At 39.8% G+C, this 22,660-nt stretch overlaps 1 protein-coding gene across 1 annotated transcript in view; it reads left to right on the top strand.

Annotated features, from left to right (window-relative positions):
- The window catches only part of shank3a (SH3 and multiple ankyrin repeat domains 3a), a 214,676-nt gene that overhangs the window by 124,229 nt on the left and 67,787 nt on the right, over positions 1 to 22,660 (top strand). The window contains exons 8-14 of the mRNA XM_080304780.1: positions 724 to 840; positions 10,187 to 10,264; positions 10,589 to 10,655; positions 11,750 to 11,979; positions 12,112 to 12,281; positions 21,207 to 21,388; positions 21,837 to 21,860. Coding sequence (XP_080160906.1) covers positions 724 to 840; positions 10,187 to 10,264; positions 10,589 to 10,655; positions 11,750 to 11,979; positions 12,112 to 12,281; positions 21,207 to 21,388; positions 21,837 to 21,860 — 868 coding nt within the window. The remainder of the gene's footprint in view (positions 1 to 723; positions 841 to 10,186; positions 10,265 to 10,588; positions 10,656 to 11,749; positions 11,980 to 12,111; positions 12,282 to 21,206; positions 21,389 to 21,836; positions 21,861 to 22,660) is intronic.

Raw genomic sequence — 22,660 nt, 5'->3', positions numbered from 1 at the left:
TTTATTGCTCAGAGTTATGTGAAACAAGAAGCAGAAAAAGTAGGAAAAGGCATAACTCTTGCCAGCAGAGCTTCACAGATTTCATTTAGCCTTAGGTGATGCAAATAAGATTTCCTCTTCTGTTTAGAAACTGTTAGCATAGGTGAGAATATTTTTTAGAAAGGAATTAGCTCAAGGAAAAGCATGGTCTGAAGATTAGCTTTCAACCATTTAGATAATCTGTATAAAGACATAGAAAGATATCTTGGCTTCTCTTTGTATTATGATTATGATAAATTCAAACTATTCCAGTATACAGTTGTATATTGTGATGAAGAAAAGATTAAGGTTACATTATATTAATTTGGCCATTTTAAAGAGAGATTTTTCTTGGCTTATAACAGTTCCTTGCAGGGGTGATGGGGCATTTAACAAGCAACAAGTCTCTGTTACCTTGTTGGCGAAATTGCTACATTTGCCTGTTATTTTGGACTATTTTAATACAGCGATTATTGCCCTTTGGCTCTTGATGAACCTTAAGACCCGAAAATTGACTAATTTACTTATTTAAGTTGCAAATGCAGATTGCATCTGTGGTTCATTTCTGGACTTTGTCATTCTTTAAAACGTTTCATTTCCCTACATATATCACTGTTATCCCATTAATTTGCATTATTTTCCCAGAGACCGTGTTTACTTCTTTTTGACTCTGTTAGTGTAAATGTTTTATCTCTGTCCTTTCAGGCATGTCGCTATGGCCATGTGCAGCATTTGGAACACCTGCTATTCTATGGAGCCGACATGAGTGCTCAAAATGCATCTGGAAACACGGCTCTGCATGTGTGTGCGCTCTACAACCAGGTACAAACACTTGTTTCAGGAAAAACATAAATAACATTTATGGACTATTTGCTTGGAGAATGAAGGGAATTGCATTTGTGTTGTAGCCCTGTACGTTACACAGTTTACATCCAGTGTAGATGTTTAGTGCCAGTACAGCAGAGAAATGTCACATTCAGTAGCAGGGTGAAAAATCAAGGACATGGTGGTTAATGGCTCTTTGATGCATTTACATTATACGACAGGCACCAGAGCTAGCTTCTCAGCTGAGTGTGTTGGCTTTCTTAATACGCTTTAGACTAGTGATTTTTGTTGTCTAAAAAAACTAAAATTATACATAAATATTCTATTAGGAATAACTCAAAAATCTTGCACTGTACATCTGTTGTCTGTGAAGTAGGTCTGAGAAATCCTGCATGTGCACAATCCTTTATTGGACTTCATTGTAATGTTTTTCATATCGGTAAATACTCAATAACCCATAAGGATGAAGTAAACAAATATATGCATAAAACAAAAGAAAATGTATTTACAAAGGATTTCAGATCTTTTCAGACACTTGGGAGCCAGTGCATTCTTGAGTCTTCTTGGTTAAGCCTCTACAGGCTTTACACACCTGGATTTGGTCAGTTTATTTTAATCTTCCTGACAGATCCTCTCAAGCTCCATTTGCCCTTTGGCTGCACCAGTCACAGTCAGAAACTTGTCCTGAAGCCATTTCATTGTTGTCTTGATCTTTTACTAATTGATAGAGTTCTGTTATCCTTTCAACTGCCCCAGTCTCTGTAGAGGACTTCTAAACCTCATTTAGGGCAACTACTGGGTTTTTGGTTGACTCCTTGACTGTGACCCTTCCTCTAAGCTACTCAGTTTGTCTAGGAATATGCTGCAGGATCCAGGCTTAATCTTTTTTCCGATTTATTGAGGGCTTTGTGGAAGAATCAAAGGATAAGATATATCCTTGCTCTGATCAGTGCCTTATTTACCAGTGTGTGAACTGTGGTACCTTTACAAAAACAGGGTCTCCTTTTCTATACTGTACCCTACTAGCTGAATACCATAAAGCATGCAAAAGGTGAAGGATTTGAATACTCTGACGATATATTCTTTCAGTGTAAGTATTTGTCTATGCCTGTTTTCCACGAATAGTAGAAGCAATGATTGTGCTACAGCACTGAACGCTGTGCCACTCAACTTTCTTGGTCAAGGACATATATTAAGCTCAGAGACTCCAGGGATGTTACTTACAGTGTCTGTAAAGTTACAGAACAGCCACCACGCTGCATCGAGTGTTTGTGTGTGTTTCATAACGTCGACGGATTCATAACGTCGAAACCACAGGAATAATCCACCTGGCAATTTTCTCCATTGTATGAATTTTGATGCCAGGCTAAAAAGGCCAACTGAAGAGAATTGGTCTAAGTGTGGTTGTGCCACTGAAGTGAGCAACAATTAGAGATATTTATCAGTTGTGGGTTACTAATACAGTTTGCATTAAAGTATGCACCAGGCAGGGATAGAATGTAATTTAATTCTTGATGCTTTGCAGATCGTGTTTCTAAACAAAGATGCATTTGAGCCTGCTTATAATTGCCATACAGCTTCCATGCCCCGTCTATTGCTCTTAACGCTAAGCCCACGTTTCTCATACTGAAGATGTCAGTGCAGCGCATATAAACATGCCATTCACTTCTTTTGGTATACCTTGCTGGCATTGGGTTGGACTTTTGCCTTCACAGCAGTTTTAATTCTTTGTGGTGTAGATTCAATAAGGTGCTAGAAACATTTTCTCAGTGATTACTACTGCCATGATAGCATCACACAGTTGCTGCAAATTTACTGCATATCCGTCCTGTGAATCTCCCTTTTCAGGCTTTTTGAATACAGTGAACACATTGTCACGTTCAAGAAACCAGTCGGATATTATCTGAGCTTTGTGAGACGGTTCGTTACCTTGCTGGAAGCAGCCTTTAGAAGATAGGTGTGGTCATACATGCATAGGGATGGACATGGTTCAGGCAGACTGATGTATTTAAACAGTGCTTATTTGGTGATGTTTATTTTCCAATCTTCTGTTGGCTCCATTTCCTGTTTTTCAAGGAAAAGGTTTTCAAGGTTTTTCGTGTTATAACAAGTGGATTTTGAGTCGCCTTCTGACCAACTCAGAGGAATCATTCTCCTCTGACCAGCATTAACAAGAGATTTTTGCACTGCACTGATGCTCAATTTAAACTTCAGCTGGTCATCTTGACTATGTCTAAATGACTAAGTGCAATGTACTGCTGAAATTTGATTGGCTGAGCAGTTATAATGTGTCCGGTGAGTACGTATTCATAGATTGTTTAATTTTTAGAATAAAACTTTGTCTGACAGACTAGGCATTATATACTTATTTAGCAAATCTTACTCAAACAGTAAATGGTGCATGTAGGGCACTATTTCCCACTTCGGGTTTGCACGCATTAAATATTTATGGCAGGAGAATTGTGTACCAGTTTTAAATACGCTACAGTTTCCATTCCCATGTTAATAAATATCACCCAGTCTAATTTCACTGTTTCCAACATTTTCAGATAATTGAAAACTTTTATCAGGCTATAGTACGATAGTAAATACTTGTTTATAGAATTAGTTTGTATTTTGTTCTGGTGAAACCAAACAGAAAAAAACAAAACAAAACTGCACAAATCCAAGTATAAATCTGTGAATACGTGCCTACCAGCTTTCATAGTGCCAGATGGCTGTGAGTCTTAGTGAGTTTGACATCCGTGTAATCTACAAGAAAATCTGCATGTAGCTTCAAATCTAGATATAGTAGCTTCAAATAAAACAATATTTTAATAACAATAATAATAATATTAATAATAATGAGGATAAATGCTTGATGTTAACGTGCAGTATTTCGTAATATGAATGAACAAGAAGTAGATTAGGGTAGTGGGAGATGAGGGCAGTATAAACCAGAATTCTCCTGAGCAAACCATGTAGATGTAGAGCAGCCAGGTGCTTTTTGGTTTAACCCCATGAAGCCTGAACCTTGAAAATTCTAATTTTTGAAAATGGAGAGTTTATTGAACCATCTGACAAATTAGTTTTAAATAAAATTAATGAAATTGGAATTTCCGTGAATGACTTTTGAATTGTATTGTATTCGCTACATCTGGCTGTGCAATTTATTTTGTTTTTTCAGGGGGTAAAAATCACACTGATGATGTAGAAGTGTCAAAGAACTGCATGTATTAAATGTGATACACTAGGCTAGGTTAAGGCTTCTCAAAGAGAAGATGCTTTTGTACAGCTTTGCTGGGAAGCAGAGATTTGATTAACATTAAATAAGTGCTTTCTCCTCTCGCTTTCTCTCTCCCAAATGAACTGAAACGTGTGTGTTTGTGTGTGTTGGAATGTTGTGGTTTAACTTAGTGCTGCACAGCTAATTTCAGTCATGATGATCAACATCACATTATCTGTGTGTGTGTGTGTGTGTGTGTGTGTGTGTGTGTGTGTGTGTGTGTGTGTGTGTGGTGAACACAGTATAAATACTTAATACTTATTGTTTGTAACACATTCGTGTGATTTAAGGCACTTCATGTTCACTGCTCAGAAGAGTGCGTGTAATGTATTACTCATGTAGTGGGAACATGGACCTGTTTACACAATTACATTGTCACGGTCTCTCTTTTTAGACCAGGAAATTCCCAAAACATCAATCATTAAAATTTAGTATGAAAAAAAAATAGTATGAAGACTTGGTTTGAGGTTTAGATCTTTACCTTTGCTCTGAATTAGAGGTATCATCCATCCATTTTCTCCTACTTAACCATTTCAGGGTTGCGTGGAGTAGGGGGCTTGAAGCCTATTCCAGCTATCACTAGATTTAATGCACCCATTTTTATATCTATCGTTTGTCTTATTTTTCCAGCGTTTTTCTTCTTTCAGCAGTGAAAATGTCACGTAGCTGGTCACTGTTCTTTAAAAGGTCTAAATAAAAAAGCAATATCTTGACCTAAGCTTGTGTAATTTAAGGGCCGGTGACTTGAAGATTTTAATTGTATGAAGGTGGTATTTTGCATGGCCGCACTAAATATGCAGGAATGATTATGGGATACAGTAATTCTCAATCTGTGACCACAAATGTATTCCAACATCATTCCTACTTTGCACCTTAACTATGAGAGTGGACTTTTTTTTCTTCTTTATTTTTTTCATCACTTCAAAAAAAAAAATCAAGGTATAAACTTAACAGTGGTTTTGAAGAATTACACCACTAGCAAACAGTAGTTAGCTATATTTTCAGGAAAATATTGCCAGTATAAAATCCTCTGAACTGATTGAAACTCATGTGTGCCTGCTTTTTTTGCAGCCACAGACAGACTGGGTAAATAGTTTAATTTACAGTTACTTGTGCAACTTTCTTTTTCTGCAACTTTAAAGTCTTTAGTTTTGTAATGGATCTTGTCCAAGCTCTTGTGATGAGGACTGCTGTTATCCTGCCACTCGAGACGAATACGACGTTGAGCTGATCAATCCCAGGAAAATTGTGTCGAAGGGGGGTTCAGAAGGCCAAAAGCAGGCCTACATGAATGCTTATGTGCAATAAAAGTAAGAAATGCACTGCTACAATCAACTGGGAAACCAGTTGTTCTAATGTCAATAGATCCATACAGATGGATGGACAGAAAGATGAAGATGGAGTTTGCTGAATAAAAAGATTCAGTAATCATCAATAAAATGTACTTGAGCACTGCCCCGAAGGCCCTATTCTTTGGGTCTGACTGGCTATTTAAGTTACTTAGTGGGCTTTCAGCTTGGCAGAAGCAGTGAATGAAGGCAGGGCTCACATGCTTAGGAGGTCATGACCTCTTTAATGATTTAGAAGGGACAAAGTACTGTAGAAAATGGCAACACTGATGAGTGAAATTAAACAGAGGCTGTGCAAGACACAAACGGATCTATCCAAAGCAGTCAGACCAATGATATCCTGCTAGACCGTTAATTATTATATTGTTGTTGCACAGAAGAATAACATATTAGCTTGATATAAATGTTTCAATTTTAAATCCTCTTTGATGTTAATCACAAACAACTGTAAAAGCATGCTCATTTTTCAGTGAAGGATGCCAGATCTGCTGCTTCAATTTTAAGGGCAAAAGGAATCCTCAAATGTATAAACATGTCTGTTAGAGGAACCATCTGTCACACTTTTTACACATGACTGACCTGATCGTTAGTGAAGAGTACTTGATCTAAATCACTTCTGTTTGTATGTCTATGAATCTAAAATAATCACATCTAACAAACAGCAGTCAGAACTGGATTATGGATTATTGTAGGAAGACTTGCAGAGAAGAGGAACACATGTGGTCCACATTGTAATTAGACTGTGTGTGTGTGCGTGCCTGTGCATGTGCATAATGACTTTAGGTTAATTAGAACACACGTTTGAGTCAAGACACATACTCAAGGTTAATACCAATATAACATGCATGTTTACCTTGCAGGTTAAATGCCAAAGTTGCATTAATAAGCAATAATTAATAATGCTAAAGTTCAGGTCCACCTGGTCTGTGTGACAGACACTTATTATCGCTGCTTTCTATCTCCTTATAGAGACTGCTTGGAAAAGTTTTGAAACTTTTGAACTAGCCTGGCCTTGTTGTGTCATTGCTAGAAAGAAAGACTGCGGTGCGCGTTATACTCTAAACGACCTTCACATAGTCTTTGTATCTTCCTCTGTTCTTTCACTTGTAGCATTCCTCTCTAACCTTGATATATATTCTCCATTCTTCTCTGTTGTCACACCAAAGAGATGATGGAAATATATTTGTACATTTTTCATATGCACTCGAAGGCCTGCGTGAATGAAAACCTGTACCCATTTAGCGTTCTCGAAGAATGATGATTATGAGGCTTTACACTGAAAAATGTCTGCGTTTATTTACCTGTGTATGTGTGTGTGTGTATCTGTGTGTGTGCAGCTGCCTGAGGTATGGGTGATTAGCATTACTTAATCTAATAGCCATAGGCATTTATCTATATAGCTTTTTTGGCAATTTTAGCCTCAAGTGTGTTTTAGATATTAGCATAAAGAGTAATCATATATTATGCATATAACACTCGCTCTATTTTTAAATATACTCGGTGTATTCACCATCAGTGTTTACAGAGACTTTTCCTATTTCTTTGTGTTTCACCTGGCGTCATGCCTAATATACAGCCGTACTCAAATGAGTACATTTAGCAATATCAGCCAGAAAGTGTGGAAGCTCCAGTAAATATAGTAAACAAAAAGTTGTTGCACAAATACTTGTGGCATGACATTTTGTAGGTGGTTTGAAAAAGTATTTAACATAATGTATAGCTTGTTTGAAAAGCAACAGATTAAAGGTGTGATCCATCACATCCCCCGCCAATACTAGCATCTGTGTTTTACCAGAAGAGGGTGCTCCAGTGCATACAGGAGTGGATCATCTGCTATAAACAGCCTGAAGAGTAAAACCACATGGATGTATTAACTGAACAACAGAATAAATGAATCTGGGCATGCATGTTCCTGAATGTGTGTGACTCACTAAGAGTCACTAGAGTCACTTTGCTGATTTTAGTGAAAGGTTAGTCCTATTAATTCTGCTCTCTGTGTTAAATTACATATCGACCCTCAACCAGCCAGCACATGGACACACAATCCTGTCAATTTACAGCTGGGCTTTCTTGCCTAGGGGTGTGTACTCATTTACACACAGTATGTCACACTAGTTCTACACAGAGTAAAACGGAAACTTGTTGTTGTGAACTAATCAGGAAGTCTGTTCTGTAATTGTTAAGATTCCTTCCTCTTTTTCTTCTTCTCCTTCTTTTAATTATTATTAAATTAAGCCCATGTTTTTTATACCCACACTTTTTGAATTCGAATTAATCTGTTGCTTTTCAAACAAGCTATATATTATGTTAAATACCTTTTCAAACCACCTACAAAATGTCATGCCACAAGTATTTGTGCGACAACTTTTTTTTTACTATATTTACTGGAGCTTTCACACTTTCTGGCTGATATTGCTAAATGTACTCATTTGAGTACATTTGAGTCCAAAGACATGTGTGTAGCGCAGCCAGACACAGTGCAATTAGTAAATTCAATATGTACTAAACATTTGCTTAGATGGAAACGTCCAAGACGTAATACACAAAGTCATAAAAATTATTATTTACTGAAGCATTTACAAAGTGGAAACATTTATATAGAAATACAGTATGTAAAGTTTGTACAATTAAAACATACATGAAAGTCAGTATTTGGTATGACAACCTTTATTCTTGAGCACGGCCTATATCTTGTAATTTTTTTAACTAAACTTCAGAAATGGTTCTCCAGGTTTTTTAAACTGTACTTCTCTTCTCTGGAGTTTGGCTGTCTTTTGTTCCATTCTCTGCCAAGATGACCTCACACTGCTTTAATAATGTTGAGATCCTTGCTCATTTTCTGTCAAAGTTAGATTCATCCCTCCATGTTGCCACTGATTTTTAGTCCGGTTCTTGTGTAATTTGCCAACTCTTTGCCCTTTCTGCCTTATTTCCTTCCTTAACAATGGCTTCTTGAAAGCTACCCTTCCATTGAGACCATTTCTGATGAGGGCTCACTGAACAGAAAATCCATCAACTGAAGGACCAGATGCTTCTCTCATGTTCTGTTTCAGACTTTGTTGGATTTGTTTTCTTTTTCTTTCTTTTTTTCTTTTCTTTTTAAAGATAGGACCTTCAGATACTGTAGTTTCCACGCCAAGATATGTTAAGTTTCTATTAGTGGTTTTAAAATCACTGTCTTAGTGCAAATATACAAATTATCTGTCTGGCATTTTTAGTAGATTTGCTGAATAAATGGGAACGAATGACTTGACAGTAAAGTGCCTAAACATACAATTTGAAATTGGGTCTTTGCTAAGTTGGCTGTTACATGTAGACACATTTATACTTAAATGTTTCATAGGTTAGTGTTAAGTTGCTTAACAAGCAAACAAACAAGCAAAAAAAAAAAAGCAAATATTCCTCTGAAAATGCTCAGGACTGGACTGAAAAAAGCAATCAGTGTCCAAATAAAGCCTTTGAAGGCCTTCGAATCATCTTAAAAACTATTGCACAAAACCAGTAAAAAAAAAATACAAGAAAGTCTAGAAAAAATGTTGCCTTGTACTGTATCACTGCAATGATGTGGATATAGGTGGGGATTATTTCACATATTGTGGAAACATGAATCTGTATGCACAGTCACACTATGAGGACCTGTCTGTCTTGGGTTTTAAAAGCCATAATGTAGATCAAGAAAATTTGGAGTGAAGCCTTAGTGTCAGGGCTAGACTAGTAGCAGTTATGGTTAAGGTTACTGTATGTCTATAGGAATAGTGTAAGCCTTCTGAAGTGGGAACACGGCATATGTCTGTGGCTAACTTCTCTTTGTACTTTAGATCATATTTTTGTTTAGATTCAACCTGCAGCAGTTAAAGTGTTCTTCCACCAACGCTTCTCGTCATGAAATAGTGCCTTAGTTGTCAAAAACTCATTGAATTCAAACATGCCTGCCTTGTATTTTTTTAAAAGTACCTCATGGAACGGGCTTCTTCCTGAATTCACAAATTCATGTTTTAGCCACAGGCGTTTCTCAAGAGACATTCTTGTTCTTTTTTTACACTGTCACCTCTGTCAGACTCATTTTCAAACAGTTTTGTAAGTCTGTTTCTTTTAGAAGTGATCAAAGAGGTTGCTTGTAATGCTGCCTCTGGCAACCACTGTCATGCTGCATAGCACACAAATTATTATACTCCTCTTGATATTTGACTTTCTAAAACCATGTCCGAATTGTTACAAAGTTTTTCCTAGTAAATTTAAAATAATTCATCTTGCCTCCATGGTGTGATGTGCTTTTCTTGGTCGTCCTTTTTCAGTAGCATGTGATGTTAGAAAACAGATTCTGGAGACATACAATTTTCTTTGGCCCATCGCTGATACGCCCATTAATAGCTGCACTGGTTAACAGACGAGGAGTTAATTTTAGGTGCACTTTGTCTGGTCTGACATTCAGAAAACTATTTTTACTAATGCAGACAGTAGATGTGAAGCAATTCGTTAAACATGACTTATACTTCTTAAACTGTCCGTGTCTAATTGAGAGGACAATTAGAAGCTGCAAAACAACATCCATAAGTGCTCCAAAGAATCACATATGTAAGTGATTGCTGTGTCTATCTAGAATCTGTGTTTGGGAGTCATCATGTGTATTTGTTTGCATATCTGTATGCTGTTGCATACAATAGAATGAAGGACAGTGACATGTAATACTCCTATAGGTAAACACACACAACTCTCTGTTGTCCTTCAGGAGAGCTGTGCACGGGTTCTCCTGTTCCGGGGAGCCAATAAAGAGATAAAGAACTACAATAGCCAGACTGCTTTTCAGGTATGTGAGGTATACAAAAGGTTTACACACTAGTACGTCACAGCTAAATTAACTGAAATATGCAACCTGATGTTGGAGTCCAGCCTTTATAGCTGATGAAGCAGAAAATTGATACTGACATACTGACATTTGTTTTATGCACATCAAATATAATTTGCTTGTACATAATGGAGGTTGGTCAGTGTAGCGCTATACAGATTTTTACACAATCTCCTTCAACAAAGTGTTGAAAGTGTTGAATATTTAGTGAAAAAGTTAGGACGGAAATGTTTTTTCATGTTGTTCCTTTCCACTCCCTGTACGTTTCTCTGTTCCCATTTCCAGGTGGCTATTATAGCTGGGAACTTTGACCTGGCAGAAATCGTTAAGGTCCACAAAGCATCAGATGTTGGTAAGTTGACAGAGTGAACTTGGGGTTCCCAGGGTATTTAAAAGTAGAATCTGAGGCACAGCCTTCAGCTTTCAGGCCTTCTGTGGAACCAGTTTGGATTTGGGAGACAGGCACTGTCTCTACTCTTAAAATTAGGCTCAAAAATTTCCTTTTTGATGAAACTTACAGTTAGGGCTGGATCAGGTGACTTTGAATCCTCCTCTAGTTACATTGCGAAAGGCCTAGGGTGTAGGGGGCTTGCCATGATGCACTAAGTGTTACTTCTTCACTCATCTTTTTTTACTCACTACACCAATCTGCATTTAAGTTATTAATGATTATTAAACTCAGGCTCTCTTCTATAGTGTGTCTTTTGTCCGATCTCCTTACCCTCACCCCTTACCAGTCATGGCAGATGACTGCTCCTCCCTGATCCTGGTTCTGCTTGCAGTTTCTACTTGTTAAAAGGGAGTTTTTCCTTCCCACTGTTGCCAGGTGCCTGCTCATAGAGGGTCGTCTGATTTCTGTATTAATGTGGGCTTTTCCTTACAATACAGAGCGCAGAATTGAGTGAATAGAATTGAATTGAATTAAGTGAAGGTAGACTTGGAGAGGCATCAAGCTCGACCTAGATAGCGAAGGAGGTCACGGAAAGTGATTATAATTTAAATACAGTGGAAAATACAAAGAAGAAAAAGTGAAAGAGATGAAAATGTAACAGAACTGGAAAATGTTCCTGAGGATTATTGGATCCCTGCTGAGTTTAGTAGTTTCTCTCTCTGAAATAAAGTACAGGAAAACTCTGCCATCTGGTGTGAGCAGGATGTAATGCCTCACTCTCGTCATAAAGGCATTGTGTCTCTTCTTACATTCAGCATGCTGAAATAGAAATTACAGTGAACTTCGTAACAAATTGCATTTTTTTGCAAACAAATTCCAAAAAGTCCAGTGATCCCTTTCTATATACTTTTTTATCTTATTCTGTATTTGATCCTTCAAAGTTAAAATATGGTAATTGCTAAGATTTATAAGCCACTTCAGTGGATTAGGAAATCCATCTTAAGGTTTTACTGAAATGCCAACAGTGTATAATTATGTGTAATTTTTCTTCTTAGTGCCTTTCAGGGAGACTCCCTCCTACACCAACCGTCGACGTGTGATGCCTGGCCCCCTGCCTTCACCCCGTTCCTTACTTCGCTCTGCAAGCGACAACAACCTGAACGGGGACCACGATCACATCCATGCTCAACCAACCAGAGAAGCCCGTGGCCGCCAGGGTCACTCCCCCGTCCCTTCACTACGCAGTCTGCCTGCTTTTGGGCAACAGCACAGCAGCCTTGGAGAAGTAAGCGAAGTCGCGCAGATATGAAATGTAAACCTAAAAAAAATGAATGCATTCATAAGAAAGAGTGAAGGAGTAAAAGAGAAGGATGATCTCAGGGAAGGTGATTGATGTTTTACACATGTCTTATATCAGAGTCGTCATGGAGAGATCCCTGACAGCAGTCTCCAGAGTACTGGCAGCTCCAGATCCTCCCATTCCCGTTCACCGTCTCTACATCACATGCATGAAGATGACAAACCAGTTCCTAGACGGTCCCACAGCCACGGCTACCCTCATGGGCATGGCCCTCGTGGAAGACTCAGGTTTGTAATAACCTGCGTTCAGTTGCGTTTTTTTTACTCAACTTAGCAGAGAGCTTCATAAAAAAAAGTGAATCTGTTTTTATTTCCTGTTTCTAATTCATGTCTCACATTTGTCAGTCTTGGCAGCTATTCACTTAAGTACATCATTTTTATTGCCCTTGTGATTTTGCTAGCTACTTTGATTTTTAAACCTAATTTCAGAGAGCAAAGGGCCCCATGTGATGTGTCTGAATCACTTGTTAGTCACCAGGCAGCCTTCTGCATCCTATTCCATCTGCTACAGTCTGCTGCTTGTGATAATCATGACATAATATCAGTCAGTACAGAATCTTGTTTATTCATTCAGGCTTTGACATGTGAAAGTCCACCCTGGCTACAAAACTGTGTATTGGATCTAAAAATGTATGTTAATAATGTGGTAGTGACAGATTGAAATACAGATCGGTATCGGTTCCATTTGGCGTAGCTGTTGGGTGGCCCATGGGTTGTAAGGGTGCTTTGGTATGATCAGTGACATGATGAGTGTTAGGCATAAATAAAAACCCTGTTTATGTAACAAGCCCATCTGCGGTATCGTGCTGGAATCACAAATAACATACTTCAGATGTGGTATATGTAATCGTACGTGGAGACACAACCACGTGCACAGGTCAGAGACAGACAGATGGAAAGGGACTAATAATTATCACCACCGAGACCAATTGACAGCTGCCAATGTGTGTTTGTTCAGATGTTGGGTTGTGTGACAGATACTGAGAGACAGTGGTGACATTCTGAAGCTACATCTCTGAGTAATGTCACGTAGTTGATAGATAAATACAGCAGATGAACTGGTGCTGCAGGATGCTGGGACGAATTTCTTCCCCTCTGAACCACCAGATAAACTGCACAGTAAACTAGAGCTCTGATCACATCTTGAACCAAAAGATTAAACTGGTTTGCAGACACTTGTTAAGCTTTTTATTATGGTCATATATCAGCACAAGATCACCTACGCCCACCTAATGTGTTTCCGCGATGCCGCACGCTCTGTGCAAATGTACGTGTGTTTGTGTGAAACAGCTTGATGTCTGTCAAGGGAATTGCATTACGGACACAGCTCCAGCCGTACTCCTCTCTCCTCTAATACTCTCTTGTCACTTTACTCCATCCATCAAAGAGACTCACACGCGCACGTTCACAGGCGCTCACGTTTTTTACCTCATTTTCTGTCATTAACACACAAACACGCAAACACTGCTCCATAGTCTTGTCATCCGTCTGCAGTTTGCAGCCAGAGAACATTCAGCATAATCTGCTAAATCATATAAAAGACTTGCACGCATCACTAAACACTAAAACTCTAGAGTCTAAAGTGTATGCACTAAGTGTACCACAATCAAATAAAATGAAACAAATGAAGTGGAATACATGAAGTAAATTTAGTTAATTAAAAAAAAGTCTCCCCGCATCGTTAATGTACCTTCCACTCTTTCTGTGAAGCATGTTATGTCCAATAATGATCGCAAAGTAAGTGCGTCCTTTTCTACTATATCTGGTGCTGCGTTGGCGTGAACAGTCACTGACAGAGATATACATCTTTTGCTGTTGTCGTCACTGTGCACAAGGCTTACATAAAGTGACACAAAAGGCAGAACGATGAAAGTAAAGAAAAATGAAATATCGCAGTCTTTTGTACACAAAACGTTGAGACCTTTTTTTTTTTTTTTTTAGTGTGCCATGGATTAAAGTGAGAATGTATAAAAAGCCTAAAACGAGCAGCTGGTCTCCATGGCCAGAATCTGCACCCAAGTGAGACTGATGCTGTCCTTGGATATTTTTTTCTGTAATATTTCTCCCTCCCTCTCTCCGTTTCACTCTCTGACCTTCTGTTTATCCCTGTGGTAACTCTAGAGGCATTATGGGTGCCAGGGGAGTGTGAAATTAGTTGGCCAGTCAACAGCCAACTCTAGCAGGTTCCTGTGGAACTCACCATCACTTCCTCCTCCTCACGTGTGTGCAGTGTTGCCAGGATTTGGCTACCCTTCAGCTAAAGGTTTAGATGGAGACAATAGAAAGGGTAAACAGGTTAGACTTCTGTTTTTTAATTTAAAGATCAAAATCTAACAATAATCAAAGCTGTGGCTACGATTTTCACTCCAACTCCAACTGATGTAGTAGACAGTATGATTAGACATGATTCATGATGTTAATATGATAATATGGCACAGTTTTATCGGGACAAAGCAAATTTGGCTCTGTCGTAAAAGGTTAATTGGCTACTTGCCGTAATGGGCTGACAACACAAAGATATAATTAATCATCAAGAATGGAGCATTGTCTCGTCAGTGTCATTGTCAGAAATTGTGATGTTGAACTGTGCACCTGAGCTCTCAGTTATTTGTCTGGGTTTGTAAGAAAGATTTCAAGCAGCCAGATAGACACTTTGTGATGTTGTTGAGCAATAGATACAATATTTGATCTTTTGTATCCAACTTTCCCCACAGTTGCAGTAGGGAAATATTTCGTCAGTATTTATTTAGAAGTGTATGTATATGAGATGCCCTCTGACCAGGGTACATTAAATAAGAGATGAAGCTGTTCAGTTTTTCGGAGCCAAGTTAGTTTTTTTTAAACTCAGCCAGCACAGGCTCCGTTAGATCGTTGCTTGGGCTGTTGGTTGTTTCCGTCCTTTTTTTTCTCAACTCACGGGAGGCTAGGGGACAGTTTATTTTAAATAAAAATTCAGTCACACAACAAATAGGCCTCATTTCCCTGCTGATATACTGTACAATGACCATTATGTTACAAATAAAAGTGAGAGGTGTGCTGCTCCCTTCAACTTTGAATTACTTGTTCTGTTACTGTTCTCCTCACCTCTTTTTCAACTTCTATCCTTCCTTTCTATGCATTAGTCACACCAGACACTGGCGGTGTGAAGATTATTCATGGCACCTCAACACGGCCATAGGCCCGAGGTATGCATAGAGGACAGGAAAAGGGTAGAGAAACAAAAAGGAGAAAAAGGAGTGTTGAGCTTGCTCTGCTTTACCTGCGGAAAATTCATACATCAAAGAAGGACACAGGGGAGAGGGACTGATCTTTTAGAGTAATCCAACACAGATCCATTTAGCAGTTTCTCTTCCATCTTTGTTTAAAAGAGTACTGCCCTCTGGACTGGGTTAGCCACACAGTAATTCCACATTATGGTAATTTCATGCAGTATAGTGCATTATGTGCAGTCATTTTAGTGTTGTTTTGTGTTTCGACTGGCAGCACTGTCATCTCACAGCATTAAAGTTCTTATTTTGAACCTACCGGTTGGTTTCTCATCTTTTAGGTCCTCCAGTTTCCCCCCCCCCCAGTCCAAAGGCATGCATGTTAGCTTAATTAATAGTTTTAAATTAGTGGTAAATGTATATGTTAGTGTGAGTGGTCGTTTGTCTCTCTATTTTAGCACCGTGATGAACTCATTTCCGGTCCAAGGCCTTCATAGCCGATCTTTGATTGGATAGGCTTTTTAAAAACTAGATGTATGGCTTTCATTTTGTTAAATGTTCAGAGTCAGGTCAGTATTCATCAATAATGTAGATGTGGTTTACTTTTAGCTGGTCTTTCTCCAAAGCTGTTGGCATTGATCTGTAACATACCAGTTCTTCAAGTAGCTTAACCTCTGTTCAGCACGCTCTGACACTCATTTGCGGTAGAAGCTTGATAATTATGATAGCCTTGATGTTGTTCCCACTAGTCACATCCTCCAGCTCTACTTTGGGGTTTCTGAGGTGTTTCCAGTTCACATTCAATATGTAATCCCTTCACTATATTCTAGGGCTGCCCCAGGGTCTTCTCCTGTTTTATGTCCCCTCAAGGTTTTTATGCCAAATCCTTTCTGCATACATTAGTCCTTCATCTTGTCCCTGAGGGTCCAAAAACCTGTGAAGCAAACATAACTTTACTGCCTTGTTTTCTGTCAGTTTCCAGAGCTCATGACTACAGGTGATAGCTGAAATTCTGATCAGGTCCCTTTTCACAGTACAACACCTGTATCGCTGCAGGTGCCACATCGATAAGCGCTGGCAATCTTTGTTGCTGTTTTAGGCTGACTCGTGAGCAAGGCCACGGGATACATACAAATCTGTCATTTCAGTTAGGAATAAATTGTTTATCAAACTCTTTTAGCTATGATCAAGGACTTTCATGGCTCAGTGAAAGGCCTCGGTTCTCCATATTCCCTTTGCACCTTTATAGGAACATGTTGAGGTGTTCTTATAGAAAACGTCCTCTACAAATAGAGCACATCACCTATCTACAGGCTTATGGCCCATTGCCAAGCATAATGTGAAGGAGTTCACATGTGATGTAAGTTACTATAAATCACACCTCCCATACTTTATTTCATATCTTGAGTAAATTTTATATTACAGTGAAAAGTGAATAGCGATTATTTTATGAAAAGACGCAAGACTCTCGTTATAAGGGGTTTGTTTAGCTGAGCTCCTCCCACATATGAGATTGAGGCGCAGTTTAGAGTTATGTGTTAATCACACCAGTTGACTCTTGCTTCTAATTTAGTTTAATGTTAAAGACCCTGCAGAGCATAAGCTGTCTGTGTACAAACAGATTTGCTGTCTAAGACCTTAATATGTTCTGCCCAGTGAGCACAGTCCAAATTCTGCTTTGGCCTTGATAGCCATTAACACTCCCATGTTGCCCAGGAAAGAATGAGAGAGCATATAGCATGTCCATTCATGTGCAGTAAAGCAAAGGACAGACTGATGATCATTACGATGCAAAGTGTGATGCTGATTATGACTGTGTTTATAATGAGCTCATCTCACCTTAGAGAGCTGTGCTATTTGAGGAAAAAGCCATTTACCTGAGAAGACAAGGCAGTCATGTGAGAAAATGCTACACTGAGGCGGCTTAGTTTTGATGGCATCTGTAAAAATGGCATTTGCAGTTGCATCTTTGGACTTATGCTGGGATTTCACGCACAGAGACAAACTGAAAGAGCTAGATTTATTAACAAGCTGTTCAGAATCAGAATCAGAATACTTTATTGATCCCTGGGGGAAATTATTTTTTGTTACAGTGCTCCATTTTAAACCAACATTAAGACAAGACAGACAATACGCTAACTAAGAATAGTACAATATATACATATATATACATACATACATACATAAGTCACTTATAAATAAATATTTGGAAAATATCAAATATTAATCTGTTTTTTTAGCTGTCTTTGCAAAAAAACAAAACAAAATCAATCCTAATTAGGAATCTGATAACTGACATGGAAATGTTTGCACTTACCATATGCAGAGCTTATTCAATTTTTTCCTCGTACACTGAAAATTAAAATGACTTTTTTGTAAAACCTATACACTTTTTCCCCAAAGGGTTTTATCCCCTAAACTGGAGTGTAATCACTGGGATAACATTTATTTTTGGATCTTATATTATCTGACATCGCCTTTTTTACTGTATTTGCACATGGAATAAAATCATACTAAGTGTCAAGGTCAGTGTGATCTGTGTAAACTGAATTATTGCTACAGCTGCAGTGCACTTTTTTTTAATCAGGATGGAGCTTTATATAAATCAAATCAAATATTTTATGACAAATTTACAGTTTCAGTTCATGTTTTTGACTCTTCGGGATTCTTTTTTTTTACCTGAATTTTCTTCTTCTCAAATTGATAGTTGCCATCGTAACGGAGACAAATCCTGGTGTCCTAGGAAACGATGAGTATCCATCATACTGTAGATTGCATTAGGAGTTTGTGCACAAGTGCATGCTTAAGGGTAGATGTAATGGGTCCTACATTTGTATTTTTCTGAAGCTACGCTCAATATTGCAGCAAAACAAGAGAAAAGAAAAAAAGCGCAGTGAATGTTTTTGATGATATGGACTCTATAAAGCTCCAGAGAAAGGCAAGGACCCAGCTGCCTTTGCTGAGTGCTGCCACTCAACACCGCATGATAAATCAATTAGAAATCCCTTTAACATTTTTAAATAGTCAACTTTTTGTTGTCCGTCCATCTCAGACTAATTTTAGAAAGCTTATTGATACCCTCTTCCAGGAAGCTGTTAAACAATATTATAACCACGGAGAACACAAAACAATCTAGGATATACCCGAAGCAACCAGTTAACTAACTCTTGCAATGGAAATTGCTTTCTATTGAGAAATGTTGATATACAACATTGACAACGACATCGAGAAAGTAGAAAATGTAATAAAAGCCATTTAGGCTCGTCTTGAGTCAGGCAAATCAAAGCTTGGAATAATTTATTACAGCAGAAGAGTATAATTACAATTTGGAGTTTGGGCTCCAAGCTCGTCACTTCCCACAAACTTAATACGCAAACAAATTGGGAAGTGATGAGTAAAAATCCCCCCGGTGCCTACAGGTGGATGGTGGTGTGCTGGAGGGGAATAAATAATGCAGCGGAGCCACGAAGCAGGGGAGCAACACCAATGACGTGGCAGAGAGGGAAACATGGGAACTTTGCAGCTTAATTAGACCACTAAATTTAGAGGGCGTGTTTGATAAATTAGGTGAGGAAAAGTGACACAAAGTGAGTCTTATGTGTGCAGTTCAGCTGTAGTTGTCTGCTTGACTTAGCTCATCCACTTTGCTTTTGCTTTTTTTGCTTTTTTTCTTTCAGGTTTATGATCATTAAGATTTTTATCTGAATTTTTCTAAGTGCCGTTTAAACCTCATCCTTGGCAACTAAAGCAATTTATTACAGGCAAGGAGAGGGCAAAAACAGCTCCAACATCTCCCTTCTGTCTGACACATACAGTAGATAATATGTGTCACCCAGGTCCGGTCAGCTTAATTGCAAGGACCAGCAAAGGTTAGGCTGTGTACACAACCTCACAGTAAGTGTAGTGGATGGGAGGAGGTATATATGAGTTATTGAAATGGATGAAATGGTCCTTTAAGGGGTTTTTTTCCACATCTGTGTCATTCTGACATAGCCTCAACTCCTTGCTTGTTCAGTGCTCGGGCTCTGACATTAAAATGCGGCAGCCATTCTGGGCCTCAGTCCCGGCGGTAATTGGAAAGCCGTCAGCGAGCTGTTGTTTCGATAGAGAGGGAAGCAGAGAAAGAGAGGCTGGGTCAGATGAGGAGAGCAAGAAAAGCAATAGAGAGTGTGGGCGAGAAAGAGACAAATAATGCTTGAAATCAGGGAAAGAGTAGACCGAAGGATTTAGAAATAAGAGGAAAGGGCACATGAGGTTGGTGAAGGATCGAATGAAGGCTTTAAAGTGACTGATACAATATGCTGAGGGAGAAATGGCAAAAGAGTGAAAGAGAGTGAAAGTGATGAAGAGGTTTAGAGATTTCTTGTCTTTTAAGTAAACGTTGCAGAGAGTAGCATCAAGGTCCAAGTTCAGGGCATAAGAAAACCACTTGTTACAGTAAAAATACAGTCTCCTGTCTATATGTGAAACAGAAACAAGAACATCTCAGATTGGTGAAATGCCATTTTAAGCATTTGATTTTTATTAATCTCCTATTTGTGATTACTATAGATGTATTGCTTTTTGTTTTTTGACCTATGGTGAAGCTCTGATCAGACAAGAGGCAGAGTGACGCTGAATGCAACTTACAGAGCGGTGGCAAAGAAGTGATGAATGAAGACTAGGCGGAGCTCTGCTGCTGCTGTATTAGAATTCACCGCCAGAGAGAGAGAGAGCAAAGATGGAAAAGGAAAGAGAGAGAACGAAGACGCAGCAGAGAGAAATGTTGAGGAGAAAAGGGATAACAGGGTGAAATGAAGGCGAGAGAATGGGAGAGAGAGGGAAAGGATTTGAGACGAGGGAAAAGAGGGAGGAGCGACAATTAAACCAAATCGGCTGGAGCTTTTTGACCCCCACCCCACTGCACACAAGCACACACACACACACATACACATACTATCACTGCCTGCCTCAGGGAGCCATGGTGCGTGCACGTTCGCAGGCAGACAGGCAGGAGATCAATCGTGCTCTGGGACGAGTGTGTATGTCTGTAAGCGACGTGTTAGCAACATGCTGGTGGCGGCATGTGCCGTGCTAGTGAAGGTGCAGTGTTAGCGGGAGCAGAGGGGGCTGTCTGTGTATGTGCCTATGCACACAGCTAGAATGCACATAGAGGGCTTGTGGTGTGTGAATGTGAGCGAGCCGTCAAAGGGGAGGGGAGCCACGGAGCAAAGCAGCAGCAGCAGTAGCAGCAGCATTGCCAGAGTGTGTGCGAGCGTGTGTGAGAGAGCGTGTATGTGTGAGGGGTGGAGGGGAGAGGAGAGGCAGACGCGGCGGGACTCCCGGGAGAGGGAACGGGAGTTGGGGAGCAAACCCAGCCTCTCTCCTCCACAGCAGGACAACCAGGACTCAAGGACGAGGCAAGATCTGTAACCCAGCCTGGAGCATCTGGAATTGGGGACGTATGGGGGATTTCTGTCCCTTTCTGTAGGGGACTTCTGCTGGACACCCAACTCAGGATGTGTTGGACTAAGGGGAGGGGGCTTCCAGACGGATCTGGCAGAACCACACAGAAAAGGAAGCAGTGCAGTTCCTCTAACCGTTATGTTTCTGCTTCTACCTCGATTAGGATGCGAGGGAGAGGGGAGAGATAGAAGGAGGAGGTAAAAGAGAGCAAGGAGGATACTGTCTATTGCTATTAAGGAGGGAAGAGAGGGAATAAGAAGAAGGGAAAGGTGAGGTAGTGGCTGTGAGGGGTGTGCTCTCCACTGATGACTCTCCCATGGAACACTGACTATTGACCCTTCATTGGCAGGTGCTGGAACTTGTTTATGAATCCCTCCCTGGCCACCATAACAACCAGGGGGTGTCACCAGGTTTCTGTCCCGCTGACGAACATGTCGGTGACCACAGGCTTCAGTTACCAGCTCCCTGGAATCACCACAGTGACATATGTATTTGTTTACAGCCCTGGCTCTGTGCAGAGAGACCCAAGCCCACCTCATCACACGCCTCCAGCACTGTCAGGCTCCCGCGGGCCCAAACGGAAACTCTACAGTGCCGTCCCAGGACGTACCTTCATTGTGGTCAAGCCCTACACGCCACAGGGGGAAGGAGAGATCCAACTCAACCGTGGAGAACGGGTCAAAGGTAGGATGGCTACTACATGTTTGACTAGCTCCCTAAACCTACTAAAGTAGGTAGTAATAACACTACTGTTGTTAACATGTTGTATTTCATAGCATGACAGTAACTTTCCATCATCACCAATGTTTACGATGTGCTGCAAAGTCCAGAACTACATGTGGCTTGCATGAGTATCAAAGTTGGGTTTCTTGCAGTGTAAGAAAAATCAAACATTCCTATGCTCTCATACTTCTCAGAAGCAGACCAAACCATTACTTCACTACGATTTTTTGTTGCATAGCAGTTATGTAATCTTTGTCTGGGAGTCATTTCGCTGATGTTTGAGTTTGACATTTGATTTATCATTTCATTAACCTCTTAAATGTGCTGTTTTCTGCTTTACACAGAGGTGCAGTGGTTTTCCTTTCATGTGTTTGTGTGTGCTTTTGTCTCCATTTATGCTTCACTCAAGACTATGACTGTAATGACGTAGAAGGTAAACGCAATAATATTCTTCTCACCCTGTACCTCTCCCGCACACCACAGTGTGTCAACCCAACACCTACAGTGAAGCAAGTAGCTCTTGGCCCTGTTTGAATCCACTTGTGATGTGTGTACAATCTCAGTACAAATTTGTGATTACTTCAAGGAGAGGGCATGCAAATTCAAACAGGTCCTGTGTGCTATTGGTTGCTGGTTTGCATACATATATTGTGTTCTTCCTCCTCTCTTAGAGTGCTTCTCCCTGAACACACAACTGCTTTTCTCCCTTCTCTTATCGCCTGTCCACAGACACCCAGCACCGCATTGACCCCACATCCCTACATCCTGCCACTTCACATACATCACCATGGATCAAACCCACATTAGCTTAATGGAAACAGTTCCCTCATGTCCTTAGAAAGACCAGAGAGAGTAGGGCAACACTCATGCGGAGACCTCTTATGTTGCTCTCAGATCTACAGAGGCACAGGAAGTACAGATTAAGGGTCAATTTGGCATTTCAATTTGGATTTTGTGCAAACAACCAAAGCACACAAATGTCCCCACACATGATCGACATGCACAAACACACACACATACACACACCATACCTTTTCCCTCTTATTCCTTTCTTAAAAACATTCAGTAGCGTGTCACTCAAACACTACTCTAAACCTAGTGCCACGATGCCTTCACTGTCCTTACACATACAGAAGTATTCACCAAAATGTTTTCTGTCTTCTGTCTTCCCTGACAAACTTTTTTTTCAGCAGACCTCCTCCTGTGTGTTTTGACGCCTCCTTTTCATAGTAT

The sequence above is a fragment of the Astatotilapia calliptera genome, chromosome 7 (assembly GCF_964374335.1).
Source record: "Astatotilapia calliptera chromosome 7, fAstCal68.1, whole genome shotgun sequence".
Lineage (NCBI taxonomy): Eukaryota > Metazoa > Chordata > Actinopteri > Cichliformes > Cichlidae > Astatotilapia > Astatotilapia calliptera.
Note: the sequence above shows the minus strand (reverse complement) of the source record. Positions and strands in the feature narration are given on the sequence as shown.